General features: G+C 36.9%; 1 protein-coding gene across 2 annotated transcripts in view; it reads left to right on the top strand.

Moving 5' to 3' along the window:
- Positions 1 to 23,099, top strand: part of UVRAG (UV radiation resistance associated) — a 317,590-nt gene that overhangs the window by 163,154 nt on the left and 131,337 nt on the right. For both annotated transcript variants that reach the window (XM_029209194.1, XM_029209195.1), the window contains 3 exons: positions 15,816 to 15,900; positions 17,666 to 17,753; positions 18,659 to 18,719. In XM_029209194.1, the coding sequence (XP_029065027.1) occupies positions 15,816 to 15,900; positions 17,666 to 17,753; positions 18,659 to 18,719 (234 nt within the window). The remainder of the gene's footprint in view (positions 1 to 15,815; positions 15,901 to 17,665; positions 17,754 to 18,658; positions 18,720 to 23,099) is intronic.

Below are 23,099 nucleotides of genomic sequence, written 5' to 3'. Positions count from 1 at the left end.
CTATTATCCAGTGCCTGAAACTGTTGTCATGTATAATTTTGTATGATTTTTTAGTTGTTTACAGTGGGAGGGTAAATCTGATGTATGTTATTCCCTCATTCAGAAGTAAAAGCCTTTTTCCTGTGCTTTCTCACCTCTGTGCTTGTTATGAGAATATGCTTTTCCCATCTCTACTTGGTTCAGTTATTTTGCTCCTTCAAAGACATACTTAAATATGAGCTCTCTTTAGAGGCTTTTTTTCTCCCTCATCCAGAGATTTCTTGCTCCTCCTGTGGACCCATAGTATTTTTTTTTAAATATTTAATTAATTTATTTATTTATGCTTTGCCAGGTCTTAGTTGCGTCACGTGGGATCTTTAGTTGCAGCATGCAGACTCTTAGTTGCAGCATGCGTGTGGGATCTAGTTACCCGATCAGGGATCAAACCGAGGCCCCCTGCATTGGGAGTGCAGAGTCTTACCCACTGGACCACCAGGGAAGTCCCCCCCATAGTATTTTTGATGTTGCTTATTTTACTTATGAGTTGGTTTGGACTTTGAGGGCAGAAACTTTACATTTTTATGTTAGTATCCTTCTTAGTGCCCAGCGTAGTGCCTTACGTGGCACCCAGCGTGCATGAGCACAGAGTGAGGCTCTGACGGGCTCTCTTCTAGGTAATGTGCATTACATATAGTGCATGAATCTTTTATCCTTAGTTCATCTGCAGTGCATCCTTTTTTGGCTATTTGTTTTCAGTGTATTTCAGACAGTTGAGATTGATAGATAAATGACATGTAATGGCAAACAGAAAATCAATTGTGTTGGGAGTGTATTTGGAATGTGAATAAAGTAGGCCGTAGGTAACAAGTTTTAAATTTTTACACTGTATGAAATACAGGTTAGACTCAAAGAATAATTTTGTAACTGTGATTTTACTTCATTTCAGTAATTTTAGAAAAATATAGTTTAAATTTAAAGGGATAGGTTTTGATTCAGAGTGCTTTGATGCATGCCTGGCTTCATTGTTTGCCAGCTGCGTAACCTTGTCCAATTACTTGGCTTCATCTCTAAAATAAAGTTAATAATAGTACTTATGACTATGTTGATATCCTGCTGAGTTTTAACAGGCTCCTAAGTTCTGCTGATGTTGCTGGTCTGTGGAGCACACTTTGTGTAGCAAAGATGTGTATGATGATCAGATGAGTTGTAAAATTGAAATGATCTTATAAAAATAGGAACAAAATGCTTTCTGTCTTATTCCTATATCACACCTTGTTGAACTTCTGTACTGTTTAAAATAAAGTCCTTCCTGACTGAAGATGGCCTCCTATGATCCACCTCAATCTGAATGCTTTAGCCATACTCACGTTCTTTTAGAACTAAAAGAAACTTAAATTTGCTTTGGTCTGTCTCACTTGCACTTACGCCTCTGTTAACTGGCGCTTTCTCCAGGAGATCTTCACTGGCTCTCTTCCCTTCGGTGTGTTTCCATAGCACCTGTGCTTTCCCATTATAGCATTGTAGTTGTTAGTTTGTTTCTTCCTCTAGTAAGATCGCTGAGGGTTGGGGTAGTGCCTGGGGCATAGTAAGCATTCAACAAGTGTCTGTTGAAGGAATGAATCATAGTCTAATGTTACGGGCATCACTGCTAAAGGACGAAGACTTCTGTAGCTTCTAGCTTAGTATTCATTTGGGAAAACTGATATTGTCATGAGAAATACTGTAGAAAAAGTGTATATTCTTTGGCGGTGATTGTCAGAAGTATCCGTGTTCCAATACAGATTGCATATTAACATTTATACTTGAGAGTCTGGGATAATGCCATTTAAAGTCATGACACATTATGAGCAAAGTCCATTTCCATAGAGTGACTCCAAATAAATAGATAGCTGTGGTGTACATATAAGATCTCTTCTAAGAGGTCTCATCTTCTGTGAAAAGACACATTTCTTTGGTGCTTTGGAAGTACCATCAAGTTTTATAATACTCAGACTGCTTGCTACCTGTAGCATGTATGTCTACATATCTTTTTCAAGACCATAAGTTTTTAAAATGAAAACACTATAGGATTTTAGAGGGGTTAGGGACTTTTGCCTTTTTCTAATAAGAGAAGCAAAAATAATAATAGCTACAGTATTTCAGTTATCATACTTATAGGTATGATATGAGTTATTTAATTACCACAGCAACTTTATTAGGTAGGTACTATTATTATTTACATTTACAGTTGAGGAAACTCTAGGTCACAGTCAGAGACAGTAAATACCTTACTGAAGTTCACACAACCAATGACAGGTGATGTGGTTAAAATCTTTCTGTTGATTCCAAAACTCAATCACAGTATGATACCACCTTTTTATCAGTAGTGTGATGTGTAAAGTCCATGGAATGTATATTATTCTGGCATATGGTAAAAAGATAGGGAGATACAGTTCTTCAGTTGTGTTCCCAGTTGTGTTTTTCCCTCTTATACTGATAGAGGGAAGTCCCAAGAAGTCTATCACCAGCCTTGAAACAGGTGAACTTCTAAACAGTGACTTCTGTCCCATTTAAAAGCCTGAGGTGTAATAATAATTGCTCATATTTGTAGAATGCTTATTAGTGCCAGGCAGCGTCATGTGTTTTCTATTCTTCATCTTATTTTGTTCTTACTAATTTTCCTATGAATTAAAGGTATTGTTATTGTCTCCCTAGTAATAAAGATATCATATATTATTATCCAGTTTATAGATGAGGAAACTGAGTTTCAGAGGCCCAGAGCCACAAAGCAAGTTATGACAGAGCCTGTGTTCAAAGTTACTGATACCAAACAGTGCTGCAAAGGAAGATGGTAGGATTTTGTAAATACCCATTTTAATTCTGACAGTCAAGTCAGAATTAGTCAGCACATTCTTGTATCTCCACTTTATCATGGAAAGAAAGGCTGGCGAAGCTCAAGTTAAATATGTATTTGCCAGAATGGGTCAGAATTGTTGGCTTTTAACACTGACTTTGTACTTCAGGAGCTTTCATCCCATTTTATATGTGTTTTTTGAGATGAGTATTATTTCATATTTCTCTGAACTCTTAGAATCATGGGCGGGTTAGGATCTAATGTTGGCACTTTGGGCTCAAATCTAAGCAGGAGAAAGAGTGCTGCTATTGGCTGTACTTTTCTGCCATTGGGAATCTCTGTATGCTGTGGTGGTAAGATCTGAGGGGTTGGAAAGAAGGGTTGGCTAGATACAGATAACCATATTTCAGTACCAGTCGATCCTAATCTACTTGTTAGGGACCCCTGTTCTTTATAGTGATTCTGCTAGGTTACCAGGGACTCATTCTTATCTCTTAAAAGTTCATTTGTGGTGAACATCATTCTTGTATGCTTACATGAATGTACTGTTTAATGAATCTTGAGCCAAGTTAAAATATTTTAGAAGCACTTGAGTCACTGATACTGGTGACATGAAGGGGAAGAACGTATTTGTCACTGCGTGTGCAGCTTTGATTTAGTGTGTTTGCTAGCCAATAGTGAAGTGATTGGCTAATAAAAACGTTACTGGTGGCTTCTTACATATCACGACTTCTCTTTGACACTCGGTGCTTATCTGCATACTTGGTTCTCAGCCCCAAAGCTCAGTTAGGATACAGAGTCAGTAATATGTGACATTTTGTCTTTGCTACTGATTTTTCTGAGTGACCATAAAGGAGCTAATTAACTTCTGAATCTTTTTATACATCTGTGTAGTAAGGATAGCAGCTCATAGCAGTGCCATAGGGATTAATTTGCGTAAACATTTGGAAGAAACTAGTACCTATTATATATTTTATACTTTTGTTTATGAGAATTCATTGCGGCTGAATGATATATCGCAAAGAGGCAAAAAGATAATTTCTATCCATGTCTCTGACTTGCTGGGTGGCCACAGAACTCTGAGGGGCCTGTTACTCCATACCTGTAAGTTTCCCCTTCCCGTTCCTGGAAGGCAGTGGTTCTCAACTTGTGGTCTACAGCAACTTCCAGCTGGGTCACGGGCTGATCTTTTCAGCATTAATGTTTATTAGTGTATATATTCTCATTTCCGGCAGATAAATTAGTTATGATGTTTAATTAAAAAAACAGATTTCCCCTCATTAGTGTCTCAAGCCGAATAACCTTCACATTAACTAATTATATATTGGTTTACAGGGTCTTTTGCTCTAACTCAACCCCCAAATCTTTGAAATGAGAAGCAGCACTCTAAATTAATTTGCTTGAAATTTGGTTTAGAAAATGGTATGAAACATTGGTCTTAAGGAAATGTGTTTAGTAGAACTGAAACACACTTAAACATGTTGATAAAATTTAAGAACTCTTCAGTGGTGCCTGGGGAGTGATGTTAACTTTATAAAAGCAGAGTTCCCTAATCTTTGTAGGAAGGAACTACTTTTTAATCCAATTAGTTTCTTGATATTAATGATAACATCTATGTAGTACTTTATAGTTAGAAAGTGCTTGCACAAAGATGATCATATTTGATCCTTAAAGTATCCCTGAAGCTAAGTATGGCAAATATTGTTATCTTCATTTTATATATGAGATGCTGAGAAGGTAAGTGACTTAGCGAGGTACAAACAGACAGGAACAAAGTTGGAATGTAGATCTAGACCTCTTGTCTCCAAATTCTGTGCTTTTCTCACTATTCCATACTATCTAAAACTTTGCAAAATCTGAATCCTACATAAATCCTAGGAAGCAGGTAATTTTTATTGAAATCCTGTAGCATGCCAGATCTTTTTTCACTTATGGTATTATCATTTAATTCTTAAAATAGTACTAAGAGATAATAATTATTACTCCCTTTTTCCAAATGAGGAAAACTGGGGCTTAGAGACATTTCTCAAGGTTGCATAGATAAGTAACAGATCCAGATTCCGATTTTGATTTATTTCATTCCAAAGCCTGTCTTGTTTCTAACTAAACATAATATCGTTGTTGCTTTCTCTGCTATATGTCTAACAGATAAACTGATGGTTTGCTAGTTTTCCATTTCACCTATGGACTTATATGGAGAACTTTGTTCTGCTATATTCATTTTTTTATTACAGGATGAGTAAAGTGAATTTTCTCCAAAGATTTCTTTGATTTGGTTGTATCTTAACTAAGAGATCTGGATTAAAGATCTGTCGGTCTCTCAGTTTGTCCTTAGGCAAATCATCCAACTTTTGGGGCTAATTTCCTTTTCACAGACAAACCAAACAAAATTTTGAGTTATATAGTCAAGATTTCTTATAGCTCTGAGATTCTAGTTATCTTAGGAGATAGGATTGACAGAAAGGATAGGGATCTCTTCACCCTTTTTGGTGAATCTCTTTATTTTTTGAAGTTTTATGCTAATGATAAATTTCCCAGCAATGAAAAGAAGAAAAGAAAAAAAAAGAAGATTCTCTGACCCACATGTATCTATAGATGCCATTTGTTAACTGGAAAGCCTCCATTAGGTGGGAATGACCTATTGGAATTCTCTAATCAGCCATACTCAACTCCTATTTTACAGAGTCTTTGATCTGTTTTGGTAAGCAAGAGCAAAAACTCATTCTGTAAGTGACTTTGTGTGTAGAAGAGGTCAGAAGTGTCAGATTTCATTGCTCAGATCTGGGGAGAGAAATTCCTGTTGGTAATTTCAGTGAATAAGAAGTTTTGATCCTTTATTGCCACAATAAGAAATGATTTATATGAAGTTTCCATCAATTATATAGTCATTTTGCAATAAATTTGAGTAATTAAGGTGAAATATATATATATATATATATATATATATATATGGTTTGTTCTATTTAATTAGCTTCTGCTTGGTCAGTAAATTATTATGCTTATTTGGCCTGCATCTCAGATTAAAGAAGGATCACACAATATATTTAAATTGGTGCTTTCGCTTCTATCAAAAGGTTATAGATTTCTATTTGAACTTACAAAGACATTATTAAGCATTGTGTAACAATTTTCTCCTCATAGGTTCTAAGGTCACAAGTTGAAAAATTAGTTCTCACAGACCTTACAATTCAAGATATATTTATTACAAATGACGGCAAATTTAAATTTTATTCGTCTGTATACATGCTCTGATTTTCCTGGAGCCATCTGACAGGAATTCCTAAACAAATTTCCTTCAAAATTAACATCTGCCTTTCAAAATTTTGGGGACCTGAGGATAATGTTCCTCTGGGATTTATTAAAGTTTCTTTACTTTCAGTTGTTGGCCTGTATGCAGCTTGTGAAAGGCAGTAAAAGACAGACAGACAACTTGGTGGTGGGGCAGGCAAAGGTGGTTTCTAAGTAAACCTCAGATTTTCTTTTCAGAATGATTCATTTTCCATATATTTGTAACGATTTATTTCAGTAATATCTTAATTGGATTGTAAGAAAGTCAAACTGTCATATTTTAATCTCCCCCTCTCCCCCTATACTTGCCATGGAAAGTATAGATGTGTAGAAATAAGCCACCGGACAGAATTTTATTTTGGTTTGTCATCATTTTTTCTCTACTTATTACCCCAAAGCATTGGAAGTAGCATTTACAAAAAATACATGTACAATTAGATGTTTTATCACAGAAGTAAAAGGAGATCGTAAGGCATGTAAAGGATGTGGGAAGGGCATTGATGTGTGTATGTACACGTGTGCCTTTGTCAGTTCATTTGTTCATCATTTATGGAGCAGACAGAAGGAACCAGGCATTGTGTAAGATGTTAGAAACAGAATGACAGATGTGATGGTTATATGACAGAAATACATGGAGAGTACCATAGGAACACAGAAGATGAGCATCTGAAAATCAGAACACCATGTAAAGGAGGTGACATTTGAGCTTAGTCTAGGAGAATATGTAGTAGATAGCTATGGAGGGAAGGTGAGACTTTCCAGGTAGAGGGAACAGCTATACAGAGGCATGGAAGTAGAGTAGAGAATTTCAGGTAATTCCAGTAAAGCCTCAGCTAACCTTTGAGTAAAGGTCCCCAGGAGAGGCTAGACAGGTAAATAACAACCTAATCATAAAGGAAGTTATGTCATAAAGTTTGGAGATCTATGGAAATAAGCAGATTTCTCAAAGACAAAAAATAGATACAACTGTGTTGATGACTATAATATAGGAGATTAGACGTATGTTTTAGAAAATTCTCTTTGAAGAGTTAAGCGTAGAGAATTGTCATGACAGAAGTTATTACAGTAATCTAAGCAGTACATAATTAAAATCTAAACAGTTTGGAAATGTAAAGGGAGGAGGGAGTGTGTGGGTTCAAGAGATATTTAATGATGGACTCTACTGTTAATGGTTTAGTGGATTGGAGGAGAGAAGGAGAGAGAAAGATTTAGATAATTTCCAATTTCTGGTTTGGACAACTGGCCAGATAACCATTCATCAGAACAAATATTGGAGGAGAAGCAGATGTTGGGGGAAAGGGAGAAAGGGGAAGAATCAAGACTTCCAATTTTGGATAATTACCTAATGGGTAAGATAGTAAACAAGAAACCAACAAATAAAGTAAATGTCAGATTGTGAGAAGGACTAGAAACAAGCTATGGTGATAGAAGTTAACTATGGGAGACCATTTTTACAAAGATTGCTCAGAAAAGGATGGCTTGAGGAGCTCAGTCTTGCAAGATAAGAATTGCTGGGGTAACAACAATGGGAACGGCACGTGAAAAGGCTTGGACATAGGAAGTGCCTGTATTGTAGGATAGAAAGGCCGCCACTGTAGCTGGAACATAATTTGTTAGGAAGAGAGTAGCAGCATGACATGAGGTTGGAGAAGAAGGAGTTCAAAGTGTAAGCGAAGATATTTGCCTTATCCATTGAACAGGAGGAGAAGGCTAAGAAAATGGCATGGAGGCTGCCGAGTTTCATATTAGGTGGTAGGTAGGATTATGAAGAAATCCTCCTATTATTTCAAGGTTTACGAGGTAAGGTAATTAATATATTGGACTTAGAGGAGGTTTAAGGATTGGGTGGAATGTATGGAGTAGTCATCTCCAAGAATGAGAAAGCAGACTAAGGAGGAAATTGTGATAGGATTATTGGATGTGGTGCCTATTTGTGCTTTGTGGTTGTTATTTTTAAGGTAAAATCAATCAGGCTGGTTGTGTACTTTTCTCTCTCTACTTGGAGCTTCATGGGAGCAGGTTGAGAAAATGCAAATATTCAGTAAAAGTGAAATTATCCCCATTTTACAGATGAGGAAAATGAAGTTCAGAGAAGTTAACACTTGTTTACAGTTGTGAAAGTAAAATTTAACCCAGATCTTTCTGATTCCTAAGTCCATGGGCTTTCCAGTATAGTACACTTCCTCCCATAGGATCTGCCTATTGTTTTTAAGCATTAAATTAACTCTGACCTTCTTAGCTGTCAAGCCAATTGTGTAGAGTTATGAAAGGTATCGGTGCTTCCCTTTGCCTGTTACAAGGAAGTATATCAGTTCTTTAGGGAGAAAAAAATCTTCTCTTGGCACCAAATTCCAAGAGGAATTTAGCATGCAGTTTCTTATGTGCTAGATATTAGATATCATAATGAAATACAGTCAATTGCAAATTTTTGCAAAAGTTACAGCAAGAAATATCTATTAACCCTTGAGAACGGGAACATCATAAATCATAGTACAGAAAAGGCATTTCTGTGGGGAGAAAAACTAAAATAGTCGAAGTATATTGCTTTTTGGTCATCTGCCTTGATGTAGAAAGCTCAGAAGAATGACAATTTATTGGTTTTAACTGTAATTTTGACAGGAGCTGGCCACTGGCCAGTCTGAGACCAAACTCTCGGTGAGAGGGAGCCTAAAGAGTCTGTGTTTTGTTTAGTTGATTGAAACAAGATTCATATTCTTCAGCTATTCAATTTATAGGAGACAGCATTGACATTTGGTTATTAAAATTAAAGTGTCTGACTTGAGTTCTTGCTGAACAGAGGGGCCATGGTGTATCATGGATAGGGCCAAGGGTTTCAGAAAGCAGTTTCGAAGTATGGTAAACCAAGCCATGTATTTGCTTTCTCTCCCTCTCAGTGACTCATTGATATGATGATAAAGATACATGCATAAAAAGTAAGTCCTTGGTGATGGTGAAAATAAAAGAGGGTGCCATTGGAATAGCAAAGATTTTTGACATAGTTCTCAAAGACACAAAGTAGATAGAATTGTATTGATGAATGAACTAGAGCAGAGGAAAACTGCAACCTGGAATACAGTGGAAGAGGCTGCAGTGGGAGTTCCTGGTAGAGCTCTCAGATACCTCAACTTGCAGTTCCCAGGTATGGAAATCAGGAATGATGGAGCAATAATTAGGGTAACTGGGCCTACTGGCCCATTTTCTTTCCTTTGTAAATTTGGGGTAACTTCCTATAACATTTGCTCCAACTGCTTTCTAAACATAATGGATTCCTGACCTGGTTAGGTTCCGTGGTATGAGATTTTGGCATAGAAATGTAGAGCAAAGCCTGACTGTGGAATTTTACAACCAACCCAGAGGGAAGACATGAAAGGCAGCTCTACTTAAGAGTGAAATACCCTAAAGTAACATAATCCCAAAGTAAACTTCTCCTTATTTGATAGTGATTTAAAGTAAACGTACTGCCTTCTCCCAGCATATATACCTTGAAGGAACGCTAATTGTCAGCAAGAACTGCCCACTTACGCTGAGCTGCCATTCAGGGGTGAAGCCTTTTATGTAAATAAATCTTTATAGCTTCAAAGGAAACCTGCATTATTACCTATACTAACCAATCTAATCACTTATTCATGGATTTAAAGGGAAAACCAAGGGTCATCAGATATTTGAGGAAAACACTGTGAATTAGACCAGGTTGAACAAACAGAATAGCTGACCTAAAAGAAACAGAAAATACAAAGCACAGAGAAGAGCTTTAAAAAAACTTAAATTAATATCCTCAGATTTGACTTCCAGCCTCTGGGATGTAGAAAGGTGGAAGGAGCATCACTTCCACACTAACAACAAGAGAAAGCTGGATAATGTACAAAATTATAACTTTTCTTGAATCTATCCAAGTACTAAGATTTCAAGGCAGCCAATCCCTAGGGGAGGGAAAGTATCACTGAGAAAGCCCTACCCAGGGACACAGAGTATGGCCTGGTTTAACCAGGACAACAGAGGAACTTCCCTCCCTTCCTCCCCAGCCAGGCTAGAAAGCATAGAATAACAAGTCACTGTAGGCGGAGAGGCAAGAGCATGGTGAGACACCCTTACTTAGGTGCTGGTTCACAGGGAATACCTAAATCTGGGAATAGTATGGTGTCATTGAGAAAACGCCTCTGTCAGACCATCTTCACCATTACCACCAATGCCACCACCACCCCCAAAAGGGAAAAATTAGAGGCAATTTGAAGAATGTGATGCACTGAAGGTAATCATGGCAGCAACGGAACCCAAATCCAGCTCGGTTTGATTGTATTGACTCATTCCTCCAAATTAACAGAAGAATAAGCATGCCTTTTTCTTTCTCTGTTGCCCTGCAAATGATGTTCAGTATTAAATTAAAATTTTTGAGACCAAAAAAAAAAAGCAAAACCAAAACAAAACAAAAAACCATCACTACCATTACCAACACGACCACCAACAACAGAAGGTTGACAGGAGAAGAAATTAACAGAAAAAGACTTCAGAGATGACTTAGATGTTGGGACTGTCAGAGAGAGTATTTAAAATAACTATGGTTAATATGCTTCAGAATTTTGTGGAAAGGTGGATAACATACAAGAACAGATGGTAAATTTCAGCTGAGAGGTGGTGGAAACTGTAAGAAACAGTCTAATGGATAGACTGTAAACCAAAAACACAGTAATGAGCTGAAGAATGCCTTTGACAGACTCATTGGTAGATTCAACACAACTGAGGAAAGAATCATTGAACTTGAAGATAGGTCAACAGAAATTACCCAAACTGAAGTGCAAAGAGACCCTTTCACATAAAACTAAGTTATTTCATTATCAGCTGTCTTATACTTTAAGAAATAATAAAGGAAATTCTTCAGCAGGAGAAACATGATACCATACAGAAACTTAGCTCTACACACAAAAATTGAGAGCTCCAGAAATGGTTGAAAGGAAGATATTATAAAGAAATTTTTTTCTTATTTTTAATTGCTCTAAAGACTATTGATTTTCTAATGCAGAAATAATGTTTTAGAGTTTATAACATGCATAAAGTAAAATTTATGAAGTATTTTACGAGTGGGGAAGGGAAGAGTTGGGAGTGTACTGTTGTCAGGATTTTATACTTTACATGAGGTGGTATAATTTTATTTGAAGGTAAACTGTTATTAATTTAAGTTATATATTGTAAATTCTGGGGCAACCACTAAAAATTTTAGAGGGAGGTAAGAACGAGCTGATAGTGAAGAAAGAGGAAGTCATAAAAAAAATCCAAAAGCATAGAGAAAGAGGGATAAAGAAACAAAGAATAAATGGAACATTGAGAAAACAGCTAACAAACTAGTAGTTTTGTTGCGGTACACGGGCCTCTCACTGTTGTGGCCTCTCCCACTGCGGAGCACAGGCTCTGGACGTGCAAGCTCAGCGGCCATGGCCCACAGGCCCAGCTGCTCCGCGGCATGTGGGATTCTCCCAGACCAGGGCATGATCCCGTGTCCCCTGCATCGGCAGGCGGACTCTCAACCACTGCGCCACCAGGGAAGCCCAAAATGGTAGTTCTTAATCTAAATGTATCAATGATTATATTAAGTGTAAATGTTCTAAATACCTCAGTTAAAAAAGAGATTGTTCAGATTTTATAAAGATTAAAAAAAAAGACCCAACTAAAGCCTATCTACAAGAAACACACTTCTAATTTAAAGATATAGATAGATTAAAGGTAAAAGAATGGAAAAAATGCACTATGCAAATACCAACCAAAAGAAGGCCAAAGTGGCTCTAGCAATATCAGGCAAGGTAGACTTCAGAACAATGAATATTACCTGCAATAAAGAGGGATATTACATTATGGTGAAGAGGCAAATTCATGAAAAGAAGTAACAATTCTAAATATGTATGAATATAACAACTAAGCTTATATATATGTGTGTGTATGTGTGTATATATATATATATATATCAAAAACTGATGGAACTGAAAGGAGAAATGGCTAAATGCACAATTATAGTTGGTAACCGTAACACTAATTTCTCAGTAGTTTATAGAATGAGTAGAGAGAAAATCAGTAAGGAGAGAAGACATTAACAACATTATCAACTAACTTGACCTAATGAGCAGCAGAACACCAGCAGAATATACAGTTTTTTAAAGTACATATGGAATATTTAGTTAGGCCATATTTGGTGTCATAAAACAAATAAATGCAAAATAATCAAAATAATGCAAAGTATTGTCTCTCACCAAAACAGAAATAGCTAGAAATCACTGACTGAAAGATATCTGGAAAACTCTTAATATTTTGAAATTGTACAACAAACACACACACACACACACACACACACACACACACACACACACATACATACATACCATGGGTCAAAGAAAAAATAACAAGGAAAATTAGAAAATATTTTGATGTGAATGAAAATGAAAATATATCAACATTTTAAGGGATGCATGCTTAGAGGAAATTTATATCATTTGATGCTTATACTAGAAAAGAAGAAAGGCCTTCATTCAGTAACCTAAGCTTATACCTTAACTAGAAAAGAAGAGCAAATGAAACCCAAATCAGGCAGAAGGAAGGATATAATCGAGGGCAGAGATCAGTCAAATTGAAAACAAAAAGAGAGTAGAGAATGTCAATGAAACTAAAAGGTGTCCTTTGAAAAGATCAATAAAATTGATAATCCCCTAGCCAGACTGACTGAGTAAAAAGAGAGAAAGCGTGAATTACCAGTATCAGGAATGAGAGAGGGGATATCACTACAGATCCTGCAGCAATTAAAGTAAATAAGGTAACATTTTGAATAACATGATCGTAGTATGTCAGAAGGGCACTGGAACAAGGCTGAAGGCTGGTCAAATCTGGGACCACTTGAGCACCAAAATAATTAAATCCAGTAATGAATTATAAATCTTTGAAAAATAAAAGAGAATTCATGATTCCATACTGATAATAGATAGCTAATGGAGAAGGAAGGGCTGTTGCTTAGAGAAGAATGCTGAATGCTGACTGATAAGTATGGAGGAAGTACTGGAGTGGGAATATTATTTTGCAACCATAGTAGTAAAAATTGATTCAAGCAGAAGACACCAATCAATGCTAAATCTGGGGAGAAAGTTAGATGAGAAGCAGGATATATCCATGGTCTTAAAGATGGATATCATTGCTTCTATATGTAATATCCTTAGGAGGACACAACACCAATCATGTAGTATTCAGGCTGGTAATATATAACTTGAACAACATGTAAAGAGCTTGAGCACATCATTGCCTCAGTGTTATTACTTCCTATGAAGTGACTTTTGGAACTTAGGTTGAGTTTTCTGAGGTATCTTGAAATACTTAGTTCTTCTCTACCTGAGCCTAATTAAACCAGACTCACTCAGTTTTGTTCCAGAGACCACCCGGTGACCAATGAGGCGTATTACCTTTTAACAGAAAAACAAACCTGATATGTTTTGGAGAGATGTTGCCTGTCTGTGTTCTAAAGCCTTAGTTCTGTTAAAGCCTGCGGGAAAACCATAGCCTTTCAGGAGACCTTTTTCTGGGTTTGGATCTACTCTTTTACTTTTTATTTGGAAATCATTTTGGACTTTTAGAAAAATTGCAAGAATAAGAGTACAGAGAACACTTACAGTCTTCACCCAGATTTACCTATTGTTAACTTTTTACCCCATCTGTTAGCTGGCTGTGTATTTTAAAATTTTGTTTTCCTTCTTTGTTTTGCAGGAGTTTTTGTTTTTGTTTTCTTTTTGGTCGTGTGATATGTTCTAAAGACATTCAAAGCTAAAGAGGGTGCATACATTTGCATTTTGAAACCCAGATCTGTCTTGGCCCATTTGTGATTTCACTAGAATTGAGACAGCCTTTTATCTGGGATGAAGAATAACATTGCAAATTTGTATAGTGGTGGAAGAATTCATGTGCTTTCTGGTAAAAGTGCATTGGGTGAGGGGTAGAGGTTGTCAATCCAAGTGTCTTCTGAAATCATTCAGGGATTATCTCAATGCTATCTATTATCAATATGGAAATCTGGTGAGGAATTATATTGGGGCTAAAGAAGATAAGTGGTATTCCTTGATTAAGTTCTGTTTGGGGAGCAGAGTTAACAACTTACTGGTCATTTAAATACAGTAGAGAGAGAAGAGCAGGGTGCTTAGACATATGTTGATAAAATTACTTAGGTTGGTGAATTTAGTTCTAAGGTCCAAACTGTATTTTGATCAATTAAACTACTTCTTGTTCCTCCCTAGATGTGCAGAAGAGTTTAGGGCACCTTTTCCTGTTAGATCATAGTTCATGAAACTAAGCTTCTTTTTTTTTTTTTCCCTTTTTTTTTTGGCTGCGTTGGGTCTTCATTGCTGCATGCCGGCTTTCTCTAGTTGCAGTGAGCGGGCTTATTGCGGTGGTTTCTCTTGTTGCAGAGCACAGGCTATAGGCACGGGGGCTTCAGTAGTTGTGGCTCACGGGTTCTAGAGCACAGACTCAGTAGTTGTGGCACACGGGCTTAATTGCTCCGCAGCATGTGGGGTCTTCCCGGACCAGGGATCGAACCCGTGTCCCCTGCATTGGCAGGCGGATTCTTAACCACCCCGCCACCAGTGAAGTCCCTAAGCTTCTTTTTAAGATCTAGAACTTAGTATGTCAGGATCTAAGACTGTTTTTCTGTGTTTCAGGACCTTTGGAATTTCCTGAGACAGGCTCATTTTCTTAGAGTAGGAAGATGTAAAAGGATTTTATGATCACATGAATGAAAATGGAAGTTCCAAAGTTGATATAAATACAAAAGACCAGGCTTATACACAAATATTAATCATTGCAATGCTAAAGCAATCTTGTAGTGGAATTGAGGTATTGGGGTATCAGTTAAAATGTGGAATATTCTTTTAATTCACATCTATGGAGTTAAATTTTACAAGCCATTAAACATTGTAACTCAGACTATCTGTCAACATGTAAAAATGCTTGAGACATAATTTGGAAAAACCAGAATACACATTTCCTGCACACTGTGATTGTAACTAAAACTACTTATGTATATGAATAAGATGAAACTTCATAAAAAACTTAATATTGATGAACTATATTGTGGTAGTCAATATGCGGGTAATTTTTCCTGCTCTACTTTTTATACTTTCAGTAATGTTATATAGCATTTGCAGTTAAAAAGAAATTAACCACCTTTTTAGAAAAAATTAAGCTTTACTTTTTAGAGCAGTTTTAGGTTCATAGCAAAATTGAACAGAAGGTACAGATTCCCCATATACTCCCAACCGCCCACCTGTGCAAAGCTTCCCCCACCAAAGTGGTACATTTGTTACAATTGATGAACCTTTAGTGAATCATCCTTAGCACCCAGAGTCCATAGCCAGTTTTTTAAAAAATGAAGTTGTCTGAATTTTGAAAATTGCATCCGGGTTTCTTCGTCAGTGACCCAGAAATCTGTAGGCAGAGAATCCTAGACTCTTACTTTTTGACTCCTGCTAGAAGCTGTATAAAAATGGAAGCAACAACAACAACAAAAAAAGGAAGCAATAGGAAGTTTATTCTCCTTAATCCCCCCAGAAGTCCTCCAACCCCAACCCATTTTACCTTTTAACTCTTTTTATTTCCCTCTCACAGTCAGGGGACTGGGCTCTGCCTGTTCGGTTGTGACTGGGCAGTCCTGTCTGCAGTGTTCCATCTGGAATTGTCTCCTTTCGTCTCTCTCTAGGAAGTGCATTTTCGGCTGAGCACCTCAAGCTTCAACTCCAGAAGGAATCCCTAAATGAGTTGAGGAAGGAGTGTACTGCGAAAAGGTAAATGGAACACTGAGAATGGTTGTTATGAGTGTCGAGTTTACTTTGAGGAGAGGATTTGGAAAAGGAGTATTTTTTAAAGCTGCCGGTGTTAGTACCAGTTAATATGTTCAACACCACTTTCACTTGTTCAACACCTACTGTGCTAGAGTCGGTTATGAGACCTCCTAGTATGTAGTCAGAATCGGAAGCATGGACACTGTTCTAGATTTCAGGGCCTCAGCACTGTGACTTAATGTTTGAATCTCCTCCTCTTCCTGTCTTCTACGTTTAGTGCAGCTTACAGTTTTTCTTCAGTAACTCCTTCAGACTTCTGTTAGCTCTCTTGGCTGACCTCAACAGCTCCCAGGTTCTCTCTCTAACATCAGTCTCTCCAGTTTTCAGTTCATCCTCCATGTTGCTAGCAGACTTCTCCTAAAATACTATTTTTTTTGTTTTGTTTTGCGGTGCGCGGGCCTCTCACTGTTGTGGCCTCTCCCGTTGCGGAGCACAGGCTCCGGACGCGCAGGCTCAGTGGCCATGGCGTACGGGCCTAGCCGCTCCGCGGCATGTGGGATCTTCCCAGACCGGGGCACGAACCCGTGTCCCCTGCATCGGCAGGCGGACTCTCAACCACTGCGCCACCAGGGAAGCCCTCCTAAAATACTATTTTACCATCATTTTTTCTCTTCTTAAGAACCAATGGTGATTGTTTTGCCTCACTGTCAAATAACCTTCAATAAAATGGCCCCATACCGCTGTAGCTAATTGCAGTCGCTCTGTGACATTCATTTAACAAATGCTAATAGTTTTTCCCGTTATTTTTTCCAGCACATGCTTAACTTGTTACCACCTCTGATCTTTTCCTCATCTTCACTCACTTTTCCTAGAAAGTCATCCCATCCTGCATTTTTCTTTAAGAAACCTTAGCAATTGAGAAACCTGAAAAGAACCTTGGAGATCATCTAATCCTCTCAGTTTGCAGATAGGAAAGCAGAGCTCTGGAGGTTACTCTGTCCATTTCACTAGGAAAGCAGGACTAAATCCCTGTAAGTCTTCAGGGCTCTTTGCATTGTACTACTTTAGGTTCCACTTTGACCTACTGTTTCTCCTAAATTACCTCCTTTTTAATTGTTGACACAGCTGAGCAGGTAATATGCTCTACGGGTATTTTAGCTGTTGGTCATGTTTCTTAAATAGTTCAAGAGAAGAGCTACATCATCTCATGCCACAGCTTTTTGCTTTGTCCTTTTTTTATTCTGTTATTTTTGTAATATGGCAGCAGGTTATTTTTTGAGGTAGTTATAATATCTGTAGTTGTAAATGAAAATAGAATACTTTTTTGAGGAAATACCATATGGATATTTCCTAAAAACAAATTGGCCTCAGGTTAAATGAGACCTTGGTCAGCTTACTGAGCCTCTCTAAATCTTGTTTTCTTGTTTGTAAAATGGGTATAGTAATATCAACCGAGTAAGTTGTTGTAGTAATTAAAGCCATTTGTGAAGCTCCTGGCATGTAGTAGTAGGTGCCCAGCCAGTGATTTTGTACGTTTCACATCTCTTAGCATGGTGTTGGACACATAAAATAGGCCTCAGTGTAGTTAGCTTGATTGATAGTATTTAGTGATAGGTCATGACTCATGTTAGCTATTATTCTTGCTTCTACTTCTGTGGCCCAGTACAGACCATTAATCTTTCTCTGCATCAGTTAGGTGGAAATAACTGTTAGAAAGCATGCAAACATGTTTTTTTTTTAACAAATGTGCTTTTTTTTTCCTCATTAGAGAACTCTTTCTGAAGACTAATGCCCAGTTGACAATTCGTTGCAGGCAATTACTATCTGAGCTTTCCTACATTTACCCTATTGATTTGGTAAGTTTCAAATTTTCTGGGGGAAAAAAAATTTTTTTTAAGATGATTTCTGTTTGAAATTTTCTCTCAAAGCAAAAACTCATTGCTCTAGTCTTAATCATATGCTCTGTCATGATTCATTCAGAAGCTAATATTTATTTAAAAAGTAGATTTGGAATTAGTTGGCATTAGGTTCCACCATTTGATTTTTTTTCTATCAGTTTGGTGGTGGGGTGCACTCATCTTCATCTGAAAGAATGCCAAGTTATTTCTGGTTTCTTTAGGACCTTTTCACTCAACCAGATTATCAACTTTCACCATATCTGACACATAGATGCAGATACACGTGCATTGCTTTAAAAATATAACGGCGAATTAATTTATATTTATTAGTATTACCTAAGATATTCCTGAGGTAACTGTCAGGATATTAAGTTTCTGAATCTGGTTTCTTAGAGTAAATACAAATGTAACTGGTTAGGATTTTTTTTAGAGAACTAAATCTGCTAAATTTGGTGGTTTTGTTTTCTTTTTAATGAAAAGAGACTTAAAAGACTAATTTTCTGAGAGGAAACCTAATAGGATTTTAGGTTGCTCACAGAATCTTGTTAATTCTACTTAAAAATTTTCATTTATAGCTATGAATTGGTCAAACGATAGTTTTATGATTAAAATTTGACACGGTTTTTTGCTTAGATATGATGTTTTAAATGTTTATAGTATAGAGAATTTGAAGTGTATATCAATGTACAGAATAGTATAATAAATCATCATGTACTCATCATTCAGCTTCAACAATTTGGTTAATAATTTGAGTCTATGACAGTATTGTCTTTGAATTAATACTGACGTAAATTTTTTCGATTTAGAACTTCTTTGCTTTCTACATAAACAAAATTAATTTCATTCTTTGGTTGTATTTACAGAATGAGCATAAGGATTACTTTGTATGTGGTGTCAAGTTGCCTAATTCTGAGGACTTCCAAGGTATCGTATTTCTTATACTTCTAAAGATTTGGTATAATATACGGGTATGTTGCAGGGAAAAAGAGAGAGATCTTGAAATGTTGGTTGCCTGGCACTTTATCCAGAGGGTTTCTGGACCTTCTGTCCCTTCCCAATTGTAAGTATATAGAGTCAGATTCCCTGATGGAAGACTTAAGAGGATATTTGGTCTAATCATGAAAAAACAAAAAAATTGTTGAACTTTCTATTTGAAAGTTAAAAGAAAATACTTTTTGAATGAGCTTTAAGAAAATCAGACAGTAGGATTCTCAAGAATACTAATAATATCCCTGTCCTTTTGGTTTGATTTTTCATGAAAAATTTGTGTTGGGAGCAAAGCAATAAACATTAATTTGCTCTATTTAGAAAACCATATTTCTGCTGATGTAAAACGTATTTGAAAATTTAATTTTGTGACATTCCCACCCCTGTAGGTTAAACTTGTTGTACTGTCATTTCTGTCCTCTTTTAACTAAAATAAATTTACATTAAAGATGTTATAGATATGATTCATAGTAATTGCTATATTTTAAAATATTTTTCCTAATCCCTTTACCAGTATGCCAGAGAAAAGAACTTATTTTATTTGGCATATTGGTTAGAAAGATTACTTTTATTGTTAGCAAAGTGGGTTCTTTTCTCCTAATATAAACAGTGCTTTGAGGACTGTTAAGTAGTTGTGTAGATTATTCCCAAAGCTAGCACATTAATCTATTTGGGAATAAGTTATTCAAGAAGAAAGCATTACTAGTTCTGATTGGGACTTTCTCCCATTTCCCTATAAAGAAAATGTTGTTATTTGTGGTCCTTTAACATTTAAGACTGTTTTAATATATTACCTCCTTTGTCCTTTACAACAAGACTTACAATTAGTTGGGACGTAAGAAGAGTGATACAAATGAACCTAGCTATGAAACAGATACAAAATCAGGGACACAGAGAATAGACTGGTAGTTGCCAAGGGGGAGAGGAGTGGGATTTTGGGATTAGCAGATGCAAACTGGTATATATAGAATGGACAAACAACAAGTTTCTACTGTATAGCACAGGGAACTATATTCAGTATCCTGTGATAAACCATAATGGAAAAGAATATGAAAAAGAATGTAAATATATGTATAACTGAGTCACTTTGCTATATAGCAGTAATTGATACAACATTGTAATTCAACTATACTTCAATAAAAAATAAATTAAAAAAAAAAAGGAAGAGTGATTAAAACAGGAATGGGAAGACCTATATTTGAGTCCTGATTCCCCTTCTAGAAACCATCTATTTTGGAACAAGTCATCTAAGCTTTGAGTTGATTTTCTAATTGATAGTATGAGCACATTAGTTCATGTACTACCTGTTTTACATGATTGTTAAGATTTTATTTAAGAGCAAGACATTTTGCCTTATAAGGAAGGTGGTATAATCTCATTTTACAATGTGTAAATGAGCTATTTAGTGACTTGCATGAGACCACAAAAGCTAAGCAATGATCTTGCTGGGATTTGCCTGGTTTCCATTGTACAGTGTTCCCTCTAATCTCTGTAAGTTATACAGATGTGCTTTGGTGTTAATTTTAGCTGTTACTTGTATGTTATGGTGTCTTGAAGCTCATGACACATCTTTTCCCCCATTCTTTCATTCCTTCATTTATTTAATAAACCTATTAAGCACCTTGAGCCCTGTGTCGGGTTGCAGGGATACAGAATATTCATTTATTGAAAAAAATATCAGTTGAGCACCTGAATGCCAGACACTGTGCTGTGTTTTGAGGATATAATGATGGAAAAAGCAAATATATTCTCTTCTTTCATGGAGCATACAACCTATTGAGGGAGACAGGCAATAAACAAGAAAATAAGTATTTAAAAAGTGGATTTATATAAAGGAATAATTTAATAAAGGAATACACTATCTTAGAGAATAGGGGAACCTACTGTAGATAAAGCAGTCAGAGAAGACCTGTCTGAGGAGAAACATTTAACCCAAAATCTGAAGGCTGAAAGGAACCAACTACACTACAGCTGGGGGAGGAGCATTCTTAGAAGAGGGAGCCGTCATGATGGAGGATATGGAGGAATGGGCTTGATAATATCTGAAAAAATTCAGGGTGAGGGGCATGGGAGAAGATACCTGTATTTTGGGCAGATCATGTAATCTCTCAGAGCTTAATTTCTTCACCTGTAAAATGAGGTAATATTTACATCTTAAGTTCATTGTGATGATTGACTGAGATTGCATTTGAAAGGGCTTTTCATATAGAAGGCACTCAATAAAGGTAATTGGAATTAGTTGCAAGAGAGAGGAAGGAAGGAAGGGCAGAAAAGACCAGAGCAGCCCTGTGTAGCTGGAGCATAGTGAGAAAAGGGAAGAGTTCCATCAGAAGAGGTAAGAGAGTCAGCCAGGGCCTTGAGGCCTCTGGAAGGAGTTTCTATTTTATTCTCAGTGGAGTGGGAAACCCCTGAAGGGCTTCAAGAAGGGGGATGATATGAGTTGATTTATGTTTTTTAAAAGTCACTCTGGCTGCTAAATACAGAATGATCTGAGAGGCGGCAACAAGAGAAGCAGGGCTATCTGTATTGGAGTATCACCTTAATTCATTCTGGGATGTTTCTTGACTCTATTTTTGTTTTCTGGAGGTGATTTATTTCCTAGTTTTTCCTAGCTTTTGTTTGCTATCTATACTTAGTATGCCCAACAAGCTGAATACATTCCTTCTTCCCTTAAAAAAGTTAGTTTAGCTTTCAAGTGCAGTTTTTACTGCTAAAAAAATGAAATGGGAGATAAAATGAAATAAATATTTAATTCTACTCTAAGGCCCTGTTTACTTCCCATGACTCCTAGGAATCAGAAATTTTAAGCAGCACATATGGTAGTATTGGACTTTAAAATCTTACGTTGGCATTCTGTAAGGCACTTCCATGTACTAAATTTACTGAGTGCCTTGTGTGTGTCATTTACGGTGTCAGGTGCTGAGAGTATACAAAGGTGACCAAGGCATTAATCCTACCTCCATGAAACTTCAGTCCACTTGAGGTTAACGAGGCACTTAGAAGTTTATACCAGGTACATGGGACTCAGAGAGTGGGAATAATCAGGTCTGTCAGGAGGGAATCAGGAAAATCTTTATAGAGAAGATGATACCTGAGGTATTTTAAAAGATGAAATAGTATTCCCCTTTTGAAAGAAGGATGGGACATTTTAGGTTCGGTGAGTAGAAATATGGTAACATGGAACGTGATACATGATGCTGTCTTGTTTATTTAATTCTCACCACTGTGAGAATTAATTCCTTCTGTGAGGGAAAGAGTTATACTCAACTTTTTGTTTTTTAAAGACAAGAAAATTGCAGCTCAGAGAGATTAGTTATTTTTTCCGAAGACTCATACTAGCCAGTGGCAGAGCTAAAATCATCCCTGGTCGGCCTGATTTTAAGGTCCATATTATTCCTGTCATGATGCAGTTTTCTTCCTTGTTTTGAATAATAACCTCTTCCAGACTTCTGACAACCTTTAGTGTTCTGTAGCAGCTGCATTCTTAGTAAGACTCTAGTGACAGAACTCTAAACCGGTTATTCTGTTATATTCATGAGACTTTGCTGGGATAGACTTTACATTGTATGGCTTGATACTGTTTGGGAAACTCCTCCATAGTGACCCAACACTTACTGTGCTCTTCTCCTCTTCTAACTGGGTAAGTTTCAGTTAGAGTATTCCAGAGAGACTGGGACACAACGGGGGAAAGTTGTCCAGTGAAGGGTATTCATTTGAGTTCCATTGACTGAGACATTTCTCATCCAAAAATTAAAAAAAAAAGAAAACTGTGTGTGTTTTTAAGTAATCCATAACATGAGAGCCTTTCGTGGTAATGAGACCTAGATTTCCTTCTGTGTCTGTATCCCTTCATACAGGCATGGTTTCTTGGAAAGGAGAGTCCATATGTCAAACAGTGTCTCATTGAGAACATGGAATGATTCCATAGATGCTGTGGCAATGAGTAGAGTCTTAAATATTTTGTCCTGTCTGGATCAGTGGGTGCATGGTTCCTTACCAAATCAGCTGCCTTAGTGATTGGGAAGGCAGGATGGTAAGAGCTTTTAGATCACTTATTGTACTTGGATGCATTTGAATGTTAATAGTTTGTCCAACATATAAGTCAAAGGGACATTTGAATGAATTTATAATGTTGTCATGGCCATTGTGGGTTTGTGGAATCTATTATCATAACAATTACATAAAAGATTTAATTATAAAAAGAATTACTGCAGCCCCGAGTAGATACCTACATTTAAAAAACAAACCAGGGCTTCCCTGGTGGCGCAGTGGTTGAGAGTCCGCCTGCCGATGCAGGGGACACGGGTTCGTGCCCCG

This window comes from Monodon monoceros, unplaced genomic scaffold (genome assembly GCF_005190385.1).
Source record: "Monodon monoceros isolate NGI ecotype Baffin Bay Population unplaced genomic scaffold, NGI_Narwhal_1 Super_Scaffold_7, whole genome shotgun sequence".
NCBI lineage: Eukaryota > Metazoa > Chordata > Mammalia > Artiodactyla > Monodontidae > Monodon > Monodon monoceros.
This window is presented reverse-complemented; position numbering and strand designations above follow the sequence as displayed.